Below are 18,978 nucleotides of genomic sequence, written 5' to 3' on the forward strand. Positions count from 1 at the left end.
TTGAACATTAACTGTGTCCCTGCCTGCGTGCGGAGGGACGACCGGAGCTCGGCTGACAGCAGCGACAAAGAGCTGGCAGGGCTGAAAGATTCAATTTAACTTTCCTTCTCCTCCCCCGCTTCCATATGCGAGGGCACACAGCGCTGTTCCTGCTTTTGAAACTTGCGGGGCAAAGGAGCATTGGTGTCCTCATTTTCCTTCCTCCCTATTGATGTATCATTGCCAGGATGAAAAAGGACGTCTCAAGAGCTTTTGAAAAAATGGGTGACTACTCAAGACATTTTATAAAGGAGGAAGAATGGGAGAGAAAATAGGGCTCGGTAGGGGGTAGAAGGAGCCTGAATGTGTGCCTTGTCTGTCTATTCTTTCGCTTGAAACCTGGAGCTGTTGTTCCTATTTCAGTTCAAACTGTCACCTTTAGTTCATGATGGCTTTACTGCCCTTGCTCCTGAACCTCAACAGATTGGGGCTTATTTACCTATTCACACTCTGCTGTGGAACCTCATTAATAGGCTTATTAGCCACACCATTCACGTGCAGGAGGGCTCACAGAAAAGATCCCAGCCACTTTGAGAGGAGGAGGAAAAAACTGTAAAGAGATTATGCTCTCATTCAGCAGCCTAACTGCTATGAAAGGCTCCCTGGGCCCACTGAGATCTCTTGAAGCCTAAATATGATGACAGAATTGATCTCCCCCCCAACCCCTTTAATTCCAAACATGCTTCTGCTTTTCCCAGATTGAAGAGCTGGGCTGTTGTGGGCTACTTTAGGAGAATGTGGCTCGTTTAAGAGAAAAGGCTGCTATTGATAGACTGCTATCTTTTCATCCTCCAAAAGAATAAATTCTGACAAGTGCTTCCAGACCTTGGAAATAGGTGTTCTGATTTGTCATTTTTAGTGGAATGCTTCCTTTTCTTTCAGAGTATGCAAAGATATCGATGAATAGGGAAAGGTATTGCAGCTTCCTGTGCCGGACAATAATTTATGTGAGAATGTGTTAACAATGTTTTCAATGGGCGATGGACATGCCCAGTGCTGGGAAAATTGGATCTTGACTGTGACATCTCAGCTTCTCAATTAGAACACTCAGATGTCTGTTACTTTAGGAACAACAATAACAAAAAAACAAACAAACAAAAAAACCGCCCCAAAACAAACAAACAAACAACACCCCCAAAACAAAAAAAAACTCCCAAAAAACCAAAAAAGCCCCACAACACCCCTCAAAAAACCTAAACCTGTGTTTCCAATCAATTACAAAATTGTCTGCCATCACTCATAAAGACTGCAGTAGTGGAGGGAAAATACATGCTGGGAGGTAAGTACATACTCCACAGAAAACTTGTTTTCAAGTTTTTGATATCTGAGTGTGTGTAAATAAAGTTACACTATGATGTGTGGCCTCAGTCCTTGAAAATCCCCTTGATCAATACCATACACAACATATAAAATGTACAGTAGAGTTTAAATAAAGTAACATTAAATTGATCAACACTGATTAAATTTGAGGCAACCACCACTTATTGATTTTGTTGTCAAGCTGACTCTACGCAAGGAAGCTTTACACAGACTCCATATTCAAAACCTAGCTGATGGTATCTAAAGCAAATGTTTTATTAAACAAGGATCAGGCTAAGAATTCTGAATATCCCTATTATGCAGTTTTACATCTGTGTGTCCAAACAAATGATGCTTGCATAACTTTTCGACAACTTTTCCCATTTGGGAAGCAGGTATTAAAAGTGCACTGTCAGACCAGTTCACGGGGCAGTTGGACTCAGGCTTTGAACTGAGAGTCTCCTGAGAGTGATTTTTGGAGCGGGTGTTATCCAGCCATCCTCTCTAGATGAACTCGCCACAGGCCAGCCACGGCTTCTGAGCCTGAAACACTTCAGGAGAGGCTGCGGGGACCGCTGCTGAGCTGGTAGGGTTTTTGTGAGAGGATGGAGATGCTGCCCAGTGCCGGGGTGGCGGTGCCGCAGCCCAGGCTCAACCACTCGCCGCGCTCCCCATCTTCCCTTCCCAACCCGCTGCAAACTTTGAGCGGAGCAGCCGTCGGGAGCTGTGCGGGGTTCCTCCCCTCCAGCCCTGCGGGATGAGCAATCCCGCTCCCCCGGGCAGGCAGCGGCCGGAGCGGGGGCTCCCCCATCCCCTCCTGCCCCTCTCCGGGGCTGCGGGGGCATCCGCGACCCTCGGCCGGGCCGGGGGCTGCCGGCTCCGCACCTCGGAGGGCCGGGCGGGGGAAGGGGCTCGGCGGCGATTGGCAGAGCCCGGCAGCGCCGTCCAGGAAACGGCTCGGGTTGCAGCGGGGGGAGTGACCGGGGGAGGAGGAAGGAGCCGGAGGAGTGCGCCGAGAGGGGGAAAGGGGGGAGAGAAAACCCACCTCCCACCCGAGGGGGCTGTCGGCGTGACAAAGCTGCGGCGGCTCGGGGCTGGATGGAGCGGAGCGGGACCCGCGGCGCGCTGCTCGGCGATGCCCGCTCGGGGGAGGAGGAGGCAGCTGGCGCCGGGCACGGCGGGCTCGCCCCTCTGAGGCGGTAGCCGCTGCGGCCGAGCCAGGGCACGGCACGGGACGGGACGGGGCGCCGGGCCGGCTCCTGCCTCGCCTCGCCGCCCTCCTGCCTGCCCCGGGCGCGTCCCGCGGGGGATGCGCGGCGCTGCGCCGCTGCGGGCTCGCCAGCCGGGGCCGCCCGCGCAGTGACCGCGGCCGCTGTGACCGCAGTTTCGCCCCGTCCCGGGAGCCGCCGCTCGGCACCGCGCCCCAGCCCGGGAGCCGCCGCGGAGCGGAGCCCGCCCGGCGCTCTCGCCGCAGGTAAAGGCAGCGGGCGGGCCGGGGGAAGGGGCGGCCCCGGGGCTGGGCTGGGCTGGGCTGGGGGTCCCGCGGCGCTCTGGGCGCCGGGTGCGCGCTCCGGGGCCGTGCGGGGCTCGGGGGGAGATCCCGGCTGCGGGGCTCGGGGGGATCTCCCCGGTGGCTCGGGGGTGCCCGGGCGGGCTGTCCGATGCGGGACTCCGTCTCTGCTCCCCGCTGGAGCCGCCGCTCGGTTTGTGGTCGCTCGGTCGCCGCTGCGGCGCCGGGGAAGCCCGGGCGGCACTGCTGCCTTGGCCGCATCCCCGTGGGTGCGCGGTGACTTTGGGGACGTTCCAGCGGTGACAGCAGGACGGGCAGCGCGGGCTGGGGAAGGGCAGCTCGGTCCCGGAGGAGCAGCCCCTCCTCGGTACCGGAGCCCGGGGCTGCCCCGCACAACCACCCCGTCTGAGATACGGGGGGAGAGAAATCGTCAATGAAATATATATTTAAATGCAAAACGGCCCCTTCAAACTGGGACCCATTATGCGTTTGGTGTGAAACGCTATCAACATTTAAAACTTCATTGTCTCCTTTGTACCAAATCCCTGTAAATCTTCCACTAGCCTTTTCTCATTTTCATCTGAAAAGCCTGTTTGGGCTGAATAGACAGCAATCAGCAGCCTCTGGACTTCTCCTGCTCTCTGGAATGTCAATTAAAATGCAGATTTTCCCCCCCCTCCCCGATCTCTTGGTGGCAAAAGACTTGAGAAAAACAGGATAGTCCTGGAAAGCAAATGAAAGAAGTTCAAACAATGAAAAAGTACTGGAGCTGCCAGCCGGTTCCCATTAGTCCTCCAGAATTAATGTTTAATAGCTATGATGCTCAGATTTGCTTGGAGATTGAGCTCTGCTGAAGAGTCTTGTTAGATATGTATGTGTATATATATTTTTATGGACGGATGTATATTTCTGAAATTTCTGTCCATACAGAATTCCTCTGTCAGTGGAATTGTGTATATAAAGCTGTTAGCTTAAAGCTTCATCTACCTGGATTTTTCTGGCGATGTTACTGGGCTTTTAGAGCGCTTGAGGTCTCTTTGTGGAGGGAAGATCCATATTTCACTCAGATTTTGCTACTCCCCGCCTAATTGAGCAAGATGCTGAAAAGTTATACAGTGAGCAATGTATTGATTTGGTTAACATACTCTACAAATCGTACTGTCCCTGGGGAGTGATAAACATCTTATAAACAACAATGCAAGTAGATTAAAAAGAACACTGAGCTTTGAATTTAATTAATGCCACTGCTGAACAAGTACTACTTGTTTGTGTGTGCGAGTGTGTTTAAACTGAAGTACAGCTTGGAGGAATTTGGTTGGGCTCCCAAACCAGTCTGCTTTCCCATGCTTGTCAGTTTGGCAAAGAAAATTTGGGCAGGTATGTGACGAGGTGAAAATTGACTTGATGAGCGAGTGGCAAGGAGAGCCATCAATCACTGGGGGCTGACAACTCCTCCCCAAAGTGTAGGCTGAGAAGAGAGACAGAGTTCCCTTTCAAGGGGAAAAATAAACACTACGTGTGGCTTTCACTGAGTCTGAGACTCCAGGAGGGATTATGGTATTGTAGTCAGGAAGCCAGAATTGTGGAGGCCAAAAAGCATGCTGGGGCTGTGTTCCAAACATTGAGATAGAGGTACATAATTATCCAGCGCAGGAGGTCTTTCCAGGGACTCGTCCCCCAGCAACTGTGGCAATTAAACTATGAAAAGAATTTGGTATCGCTTCATCTTCGCTGGACTCCACTTCTTTTGGGAGAGGGCATTCCTTGAAGCCCGTTTGCTGTCCTGGTGGTGAAGAGTGGTTTGGCTCCATGGATGGGCGCAGAGATTTCATTTTTGTGTTGTTGCGCCTTGGCAAGCCAGGATTTTGGGTTTGCTGCTGCCCTGTGGATGAAGAATCTCTTCTTTCTGCCGGCAGATGTTGAGGTGCAGGAGCCAACAAAAATCTTCAGGTGAGGAGACGCGTGGCCAAGTAGCCTTGTGTGCACTTCAGGATTTAGGATGAGGATAGGAACCACAGATGTGCTTTCAGTGGCGTTTAACACAGCCTGAAGATCTGAAACTGCAGGAATGTCAGTGGAATTAAAGCTCTTGGAGTCTGAAATACATGCTGGCGTTCTGGTATGTTTTCTTTCTGCAAAGCCGTGATAGGATTTTGCATTTATCAACGTAGACTTTAATCGGAGTTTACAGGATGATTTATGGAAATTAAATCAGCGTTACATCCAGGCTGTTAATTAGGGATTTCTACCCACTTTACAGCTGGATAAACAAGGCTGTGGCTGCCAGGCAGCGAGGTGGGCAGTGGACCTGGGTGGTGGCATCCATGGATATTGGCTCCAGACACAAACTGGTCCCCAAGACAGAGCTCTCTTCAGCTCTACACCTGCTCTGTGCTTATTTGGAGAAGGGCTGGGCAAGCTCTTTGCAAATGTTTGTGCAGTGGTCTGGTGGTGTTTTCACTGGAAATTTAATGGTGGTTGCTAGTTTGTGGTCGGGGATGCTCGAGCCAGGCTGAAATCTCTGCAGGAGGGACAGGGCTCTGAGGTGATACCAAGGGAGATGAAAAAAGCTTGCCCTGAAGTAGCAGGGATTCACCAGGGATACCATGTATTAATTGTTTTCCTCAAGTGACTTATTTATGTCATCCAAAACCTGTTTCTACTGACTCCAGGTGTTACTGTGTTACAGTGCCCGAGATAAAAAATGCCTCAACAGCATTTGGGAACTTTGTAGCAGCTAGCGCAAGGCTAACAAAAATCAGAATCGCCTTCTAAATGGTTGGCTTTATAAAAGGAGAATCTATGTCCCTGTTCCTGCATGTTGAGGTACCACACCAAATCCCAACGACAAAGAGTTTGGAGAAGTTTGACTTTATCTCCACACTCCCTTCCCTTTTTTATTTTTTTTTCTTTTAATTTTCAAGTGTTGAGGGCAGGAGGGAAAAAGAGGTTTTGTGTTATTTTTTCCCCTTCCAGACAAGTGCTCTCCAAATTTCAGTTGGGTTTCATCACATCTAAGATGAATCATTGACCAGATTAGAACAATTGCTGCAGTTACTTGTTTTATCCATTTACTGAGGTTTTACCGTCTTTTATTTCTGAAGCGGAAAATCAGGTCTAATTTTCTGCTTGAGCTGTTAAATCACCCTGTGAGGAGGATGCTCTTCTGACCCTCACCTGGCATCTGTGTAGAAGCAACAGGGTCTCCTGAAGGGAATGCCAATTCCTTTGGTGCCACTTTTCTGTCAGATTATGCTTGGAATGCCACTTAACTCCATCCATTTAAATTTATTTTATTCTGAATAAAATAGACTTTTTTTCCCACCTACTTCTGAAAAATAGATCTCAATAAGCATCATTGAGAGATTGAGAAAAGAAAGGTTTGTGCACACAGCTTGGCATGTATGGATGGAAAGTGATGTTGGGCAGGTCTGCTGTGGAACTGCAATCTATACCATATTTTATACAGATTTTAATTGCCTGTAATGCAGTGTAGCAAACCAATATCACTGTAAAGACTTGAGCCTTTCACCTGCCCAGGACTCAGGGGCTTCCAAAGGACACTAAACTGAGTCAGAAGAGGGTACATCCATGGGGGAGCTGCAATTCCTGAGTTGAAATAGTCTTACAGATTTTTCCAACTCTAAGGAGTATATTTTTCAAGTGCTTTTCTTGTGGAAAATTACTGAATTCCTGCAAATTCATCTGGCTGCAGAACTGCCTAGGTGAAGGAATGAAAAACAAGGCAAACTTAAATAAACCTTCAAACAATAACAAGAATATAATTTGTATAATTGTGGCAATTTTGTAGCATTACAGGTTATGTGCCTGCACATGTGTGTGCCTCTCATTTTTGAAAACCTGTATGTTTTTCTGTCAGTAAAATATCTCTCAATATGTGCTGAGCAGTGATTTTGTGAAAACAAGGAGGACTTGGTTATGCCTCAGGTGATGATGGAAACTGCTAACAGAAGATGAAAAGTCACTCACTTTTCACATATTCTTGAAGCTGGAAAACTATTTTTCCCATCCTCCTGCTCCCCTCCCTCTCACCTCAGCTCTGTTTGAGGCTTTATGAAGGTTTTGGGTTTGTGTTTGGAGATGTTTTTGCTGACAGTGTTAAATCTCTCTCCTCCCCGCAGCAGCCGCCGTTCCAAGGGAGGAGGCATTACCCTGGCCGAAGGCACAGCTTTCTCTCCATGCTCCTCTAGAGGTGCTCAGATGGGATTAAAGTCCACATGGAGATATGGAAATGGACCAGGAATTTACTCTAAAAAGATGGTCAGCTGGGATTTGGGTTGCCTTATCTGCCTGGTGGTGGTCACCATGGCTGGACTTTCCCTGGCTCGACCTTCTTTTAATTTAGTCGTTGAAGACACCACGGTGGAACCCGAAGGTAAATCACTCTACAATACTTATATCCTTGAAAGAAGTTAATTTTAAATGCTTGGATATCTGAAATAGAAGTCAACATCTTTCCATGTGCTCTGGTAAATCCAAGGCAAGTAACAGAGCAGCCCTGGAGAGTTTGGGTTTCTGACTTTCCCTGCTCTCGCCTGGGCTGTGTTTGTACAAGCGTGCGTTTGTTTATTCTTGTGCAAGCCAGTGGTGTCAGTGATTTCACTTGGGACTGTCATCACGTTGTATAATCAAAGTGTACAGATGAAAGTTTTCAGGAATGGGTCTTTAAGGAAACCAGTCCGTGGCACTTTGGTGCTGTTTTGTGTTGCTGTCTCAAGGAGAGAAGCGGGATGAGTTTCTGCTGCTCTTTGGGATTGACTTAACCTGAGGAGCCCAGAGGAAAATGAATCTCAGTGGTTTTTATTTGTGAATGTTTAGTTTTGCCAGGCATTCTGGAAAAATGCTATTGCAGCTTTGTTGGTGTTTGTATTCAGGACAAACTCTGCAGTTGGTGTTCATATCCAGGCACAACTGGTGGTGCAGTGTCTGGATCACAAGTTCTGAAGGTGTAAATATTCAGATCTCAGTAGAAGGGCTGCAGTTTATTGCTGTGACAGCAAAGGCCAATCTAGACCTTCATGTTGAAAGAGGTGTTTTGATAAAATCTCCTATTTTGGGCCTGCTCCTGTTGGCATGTTCTTCTAGGTTTATCTGTTCCTCAAACTTTGCAAAGTGGTTTTTTTTGGAGAGCCAAGGAGGGGCTGCTTTTTTATTGTTGTGAGTTGATGTTTTGAAGAATGATTTTACTGCGTTGTGCTGGATCATTCCTACTCTCTGAGCTTCTGGGGGAGGAAGTGAGGCTTCTCTCATAAGGTTGTGCCTGTCTTTTGGAGGAGTGATCACAGTTCTAATAACTCAGCTGTCAAGCTGATCTAATAGTCCACAGAGCATTTCTGACCTGGCAAGCTTGCTGCAGAGAGTTTGGCCTTTACACCTTCTGCTGCTCATGTCCATGGATGCAGCTTCGTTTTTATTTAATAATTCTTCATGCAAAACTTATTTGTTTCTCTCCACTGCCTCTAAAAATAGATGTCACCAGCTAACGCATTTTTAGAATCTGCTCCAAGTACATTTTTATTGATGGCAGGGGATGAACTATTTAGAGATGATGAGCCCTCTTCCCTAGCAAGCATTCCTGAAAAAAATTCTCGAAGAATAGCAATATTGTCATCTGTCAGCCACAGAGATTGTTGATAGCAAAAATGTTTGGGTTTTTATTTCTTTTGAAGGTAACCTGAGATTAAAAAGAAAAAAAAGCCCAACTCTTGTTGCCACTTACTGTATGATTTGTTAATTGAACATCTGGTGCCTTTTTGGCTTTTCAGGGGAATGACAAAATCATGAATAATTCTGGTTTCAGACTAGCTTTGTAGTGAGGTCCCCTTGTTTTAGGGTCAAGTCAGAAAGAATGTGATTAAAGATTGGTGAAGTGTTTTACAGGAAAAAGAGTAATATTTTTTGAACAGTGACTGATAATTTTTCAACTTTTCAGGGAAAGAATAGCTTTTATTATTTTGGAAAGCACAGTTTGAGAATATATGCCTCTTACATACCGAATATGTAGGGGGTGGAATCTGGGTTTTATCAAAGAGTAAATTGTTAAAAAAGATTTAAAACTTCTTTCCTGGGCAGGAATGTTACTGATGTGAAACAATTTTAGATGTGAGAACCCAAATCATTACCAGAAACAAGAAAAAAAATCAGAAAACGCTTCTAAGTTAATGGCATAATAAGAGCCTTTATGCTGCAGAATACAGGGAATTGTGTGGGATGTATATCTGAGATTTGGGAAATAAAACCTCCTTTATGTATTTTATTAAATCCTTTGATAAGAAAAAACAAACCAAAACAAACCCAAGTTTTTACACAATCACCTTTTCTGGGTTCTATCACTGCCACCCACAAGCTCTCCAAACCCAAACAAAAAAAACCAAAAAACCCTTCAAAAAATCTGTTCAAAGACAAAGCAGACTTCTTTTATTAATTTAGTAAATACCAAAACATTTTGGGCACAGCTGATTTGGGGGGTCAGGTGCTCCAATAATGTAGATTTTCAATGGGGCTGCAGTCATTAGAGCTATGACATTTCATGCCAGCTGAGAAGGTCGGCAGGGCCATGACCTTTGGTGACACTTGCTGATCTGTTCCTGAATCTTCCTTCATGGACATGCCCCGAATTGCCTGCATTTATTTATTTATTTTTAATCCCAGGTGCTTGGATTGTTATTGTTTATTGTCTTAGTGACTCAGACTATTGGAAAAGCTGTACACAACATTAGCAGGAATTGAGATTTGCTCCTGTGGTTGTAACAGAGAAAATACTTTCAGCTGTACATAACTTTAGGGACATTTGCAATCATTTTTTTCAGGGTGTCTGGCTGTGTTCAAAAAATACTAAAGTATGTGCTTTACTTCAAGCAGTATTGATTACCAGGGTAATCAGCTGCATGGATATGTGCATGATGTCATGCTTTAAGGTTCTCTGCTTTTTGGCTATTCTCAATCATTCAGTAAATAAATATCCCTCTGTGACCATTGGGTATTAACTCTGGTCCATGTGAAAGTGTTTACACTGAAAATGGCATCTTGATCCACTGTGGGTGGTGATGCTGGTGCTGATAATTGTGGTGCTCAGTGAGGATCCTGATGTGGATCTCAGCTGTGTGCTTCATTCCCAAGCAGTGATGGCAAAACCAAGCAGGCACAGCACCTGTAGGACTTCCAGCTCTCAAATTATCTCTCACATCAAGTGTTTACATGCATGTTTTTTGTCGTGGGGAGCAGAAAGACTTTTTCTGCTTTTCAATATTTAGACATAAGCCTCCCCCAGCGTGTACAAAGGCCCCATTCTCAGGCTGTGTGTGCCCAGCCTTTGATGATAGCCAGCGTTTCACAAGGGCTCTGACCGCACACATGGGTTGAGGGGTTACTTTGTGAGCTGAATAATTAGTTTAGACATATATTTGATAAATAGAGAGCTCTCCCTTGACCTCCCCTTGCCCAGGCTGAGTGTTATCACCCTGCTGGGTAGCTAATTTGGTCTCTTACCCACTTGCAATGCCTTGACACCGTTCTTGGAGCACCCACTCCGAGCTGTGTGGTGACAACACGTTTCAGTTCTTTTAATTTAGGTCGAATTTCAGAGGATTAATTTAAGCTTTCCACAAGGGACAGCCTATTTCTGTGTCCTGTGGAAAACACAGTAGTTCAGAGTGGTCCTACATTTGGGAGGTTCTCAGGAGCAGCAGGGAAGGGGAGAGACCCCTTTAATGTGTGCTTATGGTGGAAGTGAGTAATGAGTTTGGGATTTAATCAGTCATAGCCACTCACTGACACTAAACAACATCCAAAAATAAGTATGTTCAGCACAGTGCCTTCCTTTCTGCAAAAATGTTGAGCCATATGAGTGGTGTACCTTCATTTTTGTCTAAATGTTGGCAGTGCTTAAAGATGAATGTCACCTGTGGTCACAGTGGTCAGCACTGTCCCCTTGGAGATCCTTCCGTGGCTGCTGTGACCTGCCTGGTCAGGATGTGGGTTCTGCAGGGTGCTCCAATGTGTGCAGGGATGCTGTGGTGCTGGGATGTCCCCATGGGTCCCCTCCAGCCAGTGCCACCCTGCCAACAGGTCACAGGGCTGGGGGGACCCTGCACATCCATCACCCTCCTGGGACACAGGTGCTGTACATCACCAGAATGCTGCTTCTGGTTTGCTAGGAGAAAAGAAAGCAAATGCTTCACCCAGGGTTCCCTTTTGACTGTTGTGTTTTGGCTTTTTCTTTTTTAAACAAGAACAGCGGCTTTGATATCTGCAAGTTAAATTAAGAATTCAAACCGATTAGTTAAATCAGAGTCGGCTTTATCTTTTTAATTTATTTTCCTTTTAATTTTATTTCAAGGAAGGGCAATTATTAAAGCCCATTATGGAGGAATGTGACATCCCCACAGCTTCGGGTGAGGGCTGGATGCCCTCTCAGGGATCTGGTTCAGTAAGTTATTTGGCCCAGCACAGGATTTGCTAGCTGAGATTCTGAGGAATTGTACAAGCAGCCAGATTAAATCAGTCTTAATGTGTGCATTCTGTGTTGAAAATCTGCAGCCCTTTAGCAGGGGCATGGTCTTGAGCTTCAAACTAATTGGATGTGGGTAGGGTTGTTATTTACAGTCCATGTTGATGAGACACTGGGAGTTGGTAGGCTCTCAGTGTGGCTACTATTTTGCAAAGTAGCAGAAATAATTGCATGGTTTAGGCTTATCAGCTGTAGAGTTGAAGCTTTTGGAAGGGGTATAATAATTATTAACTAATAGGAATTTGATTCCTTTAGTGAGGGTTGTGGGTTTTTTTTAGTTTTTTTCTTTTTTTTTGAACCAGAAGATTTTCAAAGATGCTGAGTTGTAAGATTTTTTTATCCTTTTATTGTTTTTTTTAAAACCACTTGTATAGATACAACCCTAAACCAGTGGCTGACTCCAATGAATGCATAGTTTCCTAATGTTAAAATAGTTCTTCCTTGGCAGGGAAATGGCAACAAATTTCAGGCCATAGCAACTTTTTTACAGGCAAATTTGAAACCTCTGAAAGCAGAATTTACAATGAAAATGCTGACATCTCCAGTTATGCAAGGCTGTGTCTGCATGAGACGATGGACTATTGTGGTGTTTCAATAATGCCCATAGCGTAGCTCTTAATGAGCTTATTTCTATATCCAGCTTCCCAGCTTCACTAGAAATGATCTTTACATGGCTTTGAACAAAAACATTCAGAGATCAGTGTTTTCTTAAAATGAGTATTTAATTTAGGATCAGGTGGGAATGCTAGAAAAATACGTAACTATGTGTTTTTCTGTCATTTATAGAGAAAAATTCCTTACTGGAAGTGTCAGATTTTTAAGTGTTAAACATTTTGAGACTCTTCAAGGTTGAAGCTTTAGAGTGAAAGAGACTTTCTTCGAAGCAGCACTCCTGAGCAGTTTAAGTCTTGTATTTTTAAAAGAACCATCACCCACTTTGGCAAGTTATGTCTTGTCTGTGTGTAATAGCACACCTGGTTTGACTAGAGGAGAGAATTTATTTCAGTGTAGTTAAAGAAGTGCAAAATTCAGGCTGTAAAGAGACCATGAAGCCAAGCAGGAGCATCATGCAGAGGACACTGATTTGTTAGTGGTGCTGGTGGGAAACGGGGCAATATTTGGTTTGGCATGGAGCCTGCCAGTGTAAAATCATCTCTGAGCAATTTGGGGACAGATTTGGAACTCAGACCTTTGAGTTTAGGTTCAGCACGTTGCAGTGTGTGTTTGCAGTGAGGTTTTTTTTAGGGGAGATTTGGCACAGCACGTCCCCAAATCACAGACGCCAGTCTTGCAGTACCAGGGACTAAATGACTTTTAAGCTGATTGAAAGAGAAGTTGGAGCAACTGAGCAACTTTGGAGCGCCTTTGTAAGAGTCAGATGTTAAATAAGGACCAGATTTGCAGGAGTGCAGCAGCCAAGAGCTCCTGTTGTAATTACGAAACGTGCGCTGGGAGTGCCGGGGCTGTTCTGGAAGTTTGGCCCTTCGGGTTTCAATCGGAGCTGGGAGTCAGCAGAACTGCCTTGGCATTTGCTCCTTGGGGACTGTGCTTCCCAACAAGACAGTTGCAAAACAAGAGATTCTGTAGGAGGAGTGGATTTTTTTTTTTTTTTTTAAACTTTCAAAACCAGCTTGTAATTCACAAACCGATTATGTATGTCTCCAGATTGTCCTTTCCCATCTCTTAATTATCCCTGGTGGTTTCTTTGTTTTATTTGGTTTTTTTTCCCCAAAGAACTCTTTTTTTATGTGTTTGTTTTTCCTGGACTTCTGAGTATCAGGGCGCCTGATAGTGGGATGTGTCTTGTGAGCATCATTTTCTGCTGGTTCAGGTTTTTGTGCCTCTTGTCACCACACAAATGCCATTATCCATATCAAAGAGAGGGACAGAAAGCTGAATTCTACCGTGCTGCTTTGTTCACTTGCTGTGCTATTATTATTTTAATTGTATTTTTAAAGTGACTGTAAGTGAAAGCTTTTGGTGAACCCCAGTGAAGCTGAGGAGTTGAGACCTGACCTACTTTCATTCCCCTCCTCACACGTTGCAGGTTGTGTGTAATTATTGCTTTTCCTCCCCCACAAAAGAACTGGCTCATCAGTTTGGGACGTTCACTGCGTCCAGCAAAGCCACAAGAACTGGGAAGAGGGGAAAATTCCTTTGTACCAAGGAAATGGCTTGCATTTGTGAGGGTTTACTGGAAAGGGAAATGTGTTGAAGGACGGGAAGGGAGAAAAATGAGCATGAGAGGCTGGTTGAGGATGAGAAAATCAGTTTGGTTGTATTTGAATTTTTTTTTTTCCCTCTTAGCTTTTCTGTTTTGAATGGAGTTTTTTTACCTGGAAGGAAATGTAGGAAAAGAGTTTTGTGACATCTCAGGCTTTCTCCCAGGCGATTTGTGGCTGTTTCTGAGTGAGGCTGGACTGAGATGCTGTGCCTGGGGATGCTTTGGTGGGCTGCACCCACCAGGACAGGGCTGCAGGAGGTTCAGTTGTGGTTGGATGGATTGATCAGAGCACCACACAACAACTTAGTTTTTAAAGTGTAATGAAAAGTTGTGGGGTAGAAAAACTCGATGAGGCTCATGCTGGGCTTGCTTTAGCATGGGCTGTGTGGAGAGGTGAGCTGCTGGCAGGACCTGCTGCTGGGCAGGAGCAGAACCTGTTCTCTGGAGACTGGCTTTGCAAGTTTGGAGAGTGCCCTGCTCAGTGTCTCAGTGTTGCAAGATCTAATTTGTTTCAAGGAAAGTAATATGACTTCTAATTCTGAACGCCACTCGACAGTTCTTGAAAATAATTTAAACACCCAGTTCAAATTTTGAGTACTTCTTGATCATGGTTCTCTTAAGCATTGTTTATTCATGAAAAACAGTGCTGTTGAGATACTACAGTATTGAAGTACCCAGATTTCCCTGGTGTTGTTTACTCAGCACAGGTATTTCAGCCGTGCAGGATTAGCATGGAGACTCTCTAATAAATCTGCAGTGAACCACAGCTCAGTAATCACTCTTCTAGCATTTGAATCCTCTTCCAGGAGTATGGCAAAGTGCCCAGGAGCCACTGGTACTGTCAGGAGTGACAGAGGTGCCTGAAGTTGAGGTGAAATGTTGTGTGCCACCTGGAAGGGCAGGTAGCCAACCTGGCTCTTCACTTCAAGGCTTGTGCTGCTCTTTCTTTGTCCCCACTGGAGGCTGTTCTCTGTGTGGAGCTGGAATTAAACAAGCTGTGATGCCTCTTTCCCCAATATTCCTCTTGGTTGAAAGGGAGCCTGGTATGCCTTGAGGCTCTGAAGTGTTTGGAGAATATCCCATGCTTTATATCCGTGTGTGTTGTGGATGGGATTCTCAAAAGTGCTGAGAGGATGTTTTGGGGATGTTGTTTCCAGTGACTGTTTTCAAATCCTGCTTTAGGAAGTGGGGAGAGATGAATTTCAGGGGAACAGGCAAGATGAGACTTCCAGACGAGCTGCTAAAATTAAGAGGATTTGTATAGTCAAGTAAAAATGGGACCGTGTACAAAAGAAACAACTGCTGACTTGCTTGTAGGGAATCTGAATAGATGTTCTCTGCATCCAGAACTAACACTGCAACATTGAATTGTGCAATTTTTAACCTCCCAGTTGTAATTTATTTCTTCTGCACGTTGAGCAGTAATAGTCTTGAGCATGGCCTTTGGCAAACCTGGAAGAAAAAGGTTCTGTTTTTACATTTGGATCTATGCTATATTCTGTTCAGGCTTTATGTTGCTCTTGAAATGCAAATAAAGAACCTAAAAAAGAGCTACAGGTTGGAAGAAAATACTAAAACCCAAGAAAAACCTTTTGCAACCAAATATACGTGCTTGTACACTTTCCCAAGGCTGTATATCTTCTTGTGGAGCCTTTCCCAAGCAGACTTTAAGGCTGGGTTGAACAACAGGAGCTGGTTTAATTGCTCTGCCACTTGGTTACGTGCAGAATTCAGTCAGGGAGATTTGAAGTTCTGCTCTTGCTGAAAGAAGAAACAGTAAGACAATGTTCCTAGTTTCAAATTCTGCTATTTTAGAAAGAGAAGATTAATTTTTTTTTTAGCTTTTCAATTGAGGTTCTGGCAAAACGTGATTCATTTCCCCTTTGTATTGTATAATAGATTACATGAGAAGACTCGTCTGTAATGAGTTTGAAGAGCAGTTAATTATTTTTGAGATTGTGTTACATGTGTGTTGGGTTTGTTGTACTCCTCAGTTCACTTAGCAGAGAGACTCTCACTTACTTTAGGCAGCTGGTGGAGTTTATGACTTGAATAGAAATGGTCAAGGTTTAGTGCCTGGAACCAAACATTCACATCCTGGAGATGGCCTTTAGTTTCTCATCAAACTGATGAAGTTACAAAAGGCAGCACAGTCATTTTAGGGGGTTTGGTGTGGCCTCTCAAGGTTGGGGTGCTCTTCCCCTCCATGGTTGCCGAGTCTTTGTGCAGAAGCCATCCTGGTGCTTTCCTGTTCCCTGCCCTGTCTGGAGATCAGTGCTATGGTGCTGCTGTATCCAGAGCTCTCCATCCTGCAGGGAGCAGACCGAGAGGAATGGGACAAACAGGAAGAAGTGGCAGGGCAGCTTCCAGCAGCAGGAGGTGGCCTTGCTGGTCTCTGCTGTTTACTTTGAACTTGGCATGCTCTGAGTCTTCCCTGGCTTCCAGCACACAAAGCACAGGGCCAAGCCCACGAGCACGTGGTACTTGGCGTTTTTGACACAGGTTTGTGGCTGTGCAGCCCAACTCAACAGTCGCGTCTGTAAGGACAGGTAGGAGCAAGCAGGCTACGGGCTGGAGGAATTTTTAATCTCTGCACGAAGCCTAGACAAGTATAATTCCATTCTCTTTGGGAATGAGCCTTTCCTTAGCCATGGGGTGAGTGAGACACATCCACCCAACTGCTTGGCAGCCGTCAAAGCCTTGATGAAATTTTTCATGTCCCTCATCCCGTGTCAGCCAGTGTAGCAGGGGACCATCCTCACGAGGTTTGGACCTGCTGCTCTCCTCTCTGGGTGTGATGGGGCCTGGGTGGCTGCAGCCAGGGCCAAATGCTGCCTGGAGACCTGCTGCCAAGGAGTGTGACCAAGACAGATGGGATGTAATCACATGGGGATCATTTTTGGGTGCTTATTCCAAGGTTTTTTTCCTTGTTCAAGGAGCGCGGCAAGTGGCAAAAGGCTTTGTTGCTCACCAGAATTTTTTATTTTTCTAAGCCTTCAAAGCTTAGGAAGGCAAGATATAGTGCAGTGTAATATTTTCCCTTACCCATGATGACATTGGCAAGTTATTGCAATTGGAGGAGATTCACTTTTTTTTTAGATGGTTTTAGTATATGTAGCACTCAATAGGAGTTGACATGGTGTGGAGATCCAAGCTCCAGCAGGTCAGTGTGGCTGGAAGCTCCACACTTGCTGGATCACCAGCCACGTATGATGTGGCAACTTTATTTTACAAATGTTCATTTCCAGGGCAAGAGGATTATTCCTATTCTTTACGTAATTTTTTTTTTTTTTTTAGTCTGGTTTCATCTCATTATCCGTCAGATGATTACGTCCTTAGTTCTGTAAGGATAACAATCCTAATAAACATGCAGGAAAAACTTATTTTGGAGAATCTGGCACTTTGTTTTGTTAAAGTCTATCAAACAGAGCAGCCCAGGAGTGTGTGTTAGAGGAACAAGTAAAGACATAGAATCTACCACATATTTATGATTGTAACTATCATGGATAGCTCTTTCAAGCTTTGTGTTTGAAGCTTTTCCACAAGGCCCAGATCTTTTTCATCAGATCTGAGCAACTAATATTTTTATACATTAGATGGTGGGAAATGATTTGGAGTTTTGTTCAGGGACAAGGGATTTAAAAAAAAAACAAACTGTTAGTGTTTTAAAATTATGAGAGGAACTGTAGCAATTTGGAAAGTGTTTTATCAGAACAGAGACTTCCTGATGGTGCCTGGCAGAGGCAGAGCTGGGCAGAGCTGGCAGCTGGCTGACAGTAACAGTACAAATGGGACAGCAGGAATCCAGTGGCTTTGGAGCAGCTGATGGATGAATTGCAAACACTGTTTTGTGCCCCTTTGTCTAAGGAGCCTTTGTTTTGCTTTTGGCTAATGGGAGATGGTCACCATGGCCAGGAATGACTCTCTGCATTCTCAGTCTGGTGGCCCTGTCTTTTGCAGGCTGATTTCATCATCCATTGTCACAAGAGGACGTGGAGAGACTCCTAATGTTGGTCTGGCAGCTTAAATTAAGGGAGACTCTCATTATTTTGTCCCTGGGAGGTGGGAGGGAAGGCTGCACACCCGACTGGTGATACCTGGGCTGCCTCCTGGGGAGAACCTAAAGCCTTGGGCTTGACTTGCAAGGTCATGAGACCCATTTGACGTCCCCATTCCATGTTGCTCATCCAGTGTGGTGTTGCTGGACTTCCCTCAATGCCAGGAAAGCCATGAGGAGGGCTGGGAGAAGCAGCAGTGGTGCTGGTGGTTGGCAGCCTGGTGTTCCCTGTGGGGACATTCAATTTTGCAATGAACCTCTTGGATTCTTGACAGGTCAGGTCTGTTGACCCTTCTGGGCACACTGTGGTGAGTGTTTAGTTATTTACTAAAGCCTTTTGAAGTGAAAGTGGCTTGATGGGGTCTGAGGCTTTTGTGTTCTGGAGAGTTGTGTGAGAATCTTTGCTGGGGTTAGCTATTAGCTGATCGTTTCATTATTTGGCTCTGTAACTAAGTAACTAAATGACTTGAGACTTAAGATAAGCAGCTCTTTGTTAACATTTTATTAAATGCAGACAAGTAATAATGATGATAATAATTTAAAATCTAAGGAAGTATAAATCTCTCAGTGACCGAATCTGGAACAGAAACATGATTTGGAATACAATTGCATATCTTAATAATCTGAAATAGAGCAGTCAGAGTGTCCCCAGTCCTCTATTGTGGTCATGGCTTTTATACAAACAGTCTTTACTCCACTTGATGGCTGGATGGCATAAACCATGCTGTGAGGCTGTATGAGCAGGCAGAGAAAAAGTTCACAGCTGTTTATTTAACAGCAGCTTGGTTTTCCATGGCAGCATTGTTCAACAGCTCCACCTATAAAGTTTAAATACATTGTGTGCCCCACTATTACAAATAAGGATGTAGCTGAGAGCAGAAAATAACAGAAGCAGTGTCCCCTGTCCTGCAGTGTTTAAGAACACCCAGAGTCCTTCTGCACATGCCTTTGTTGCTTGTTTGGGGTTCCAAGGGGTAATTCATGTCAGGTAGTGCACCTTTGCAGGAGGAACCTATGCCACAGTCACAGGATTTGCAGGATTTGCTTGAAAAAGAATCTTGTGGCTCCTTAGAGTCAAGGAATGGTTTGGATTGGAAGAGGCCTTTAAAGGCTGTCTTGTCCAACCTCCCTGCAATGAGCTGGGACATTTCAGCCAGACCAGACTGCTCAGAGCCCTGTCCAGCCTGACCTTAAACGTTTCCAAGGATGGGACATCCACTGCCTCATCCCCAACCTGTGCCAGTGCCACCCTCACTGTAAAAACTTCTTTATATCTAATCTGACAAACCCAGCAAAGGCTGCTTCACAGGTCTCTGCTG

The 18,978-nt window shown here is 45.3% G+C and overlaps 1 protein-coding gene across 7 annotated transcripts in view; it reads left to right on the forward strand.

The window, feature by feature from the left end:
• The first annotated feature begins 1,780 nt into the window (after nt 1-1,780).
• FGFR2 (fibroblast growth factor receptor 2) overlaps nt 1,781-18,978 on the forward strand; it is an 81,543-nt gene continuing 64,345 nt past the window's right edge. For 2 of the 7 annotated variants that reach the window (XM_033066316.2, XM_033066318.2), the window contains exons 1-2: nt 4,324-4,798; nt 6,991-7,244. In XM_033066316.2, the coding sequence (XP_032922207.1) occupies nt 4,662-4,798; nt 6,991-7,244 (391 nt within the window). In that variant the 5' untranslated portion in view covers nt 4,324-4,661. Of the gene's footprint in view, nt 1,925-2,753; nt 2,813-4,321; nt 4,799-6,990; nt 7,245-18,978 lie in introns of those variants that run through there. The other 5 variants (XM_033066315.2, XM_033066314.2, XM_033066313.2 and 2 more) reach the window with 5 other exon arrangements.

The sequence above is a fragment of the Catharus ustulatus genome, chromosome 8, assembly GCF_009819885.2.
Source record: "Catharus ustulatus isolate bCatUst1 chromosome 8, bCatUst1.pri.v2, whole genome shotgun sequence".
Classification (NCBI taxonomy): domain Eukaryota; kingdom Metazoa; phylum Chordata; class Aves; order Passeriformes; family Turdidae; genus Catharus; species Catharus ustulatus.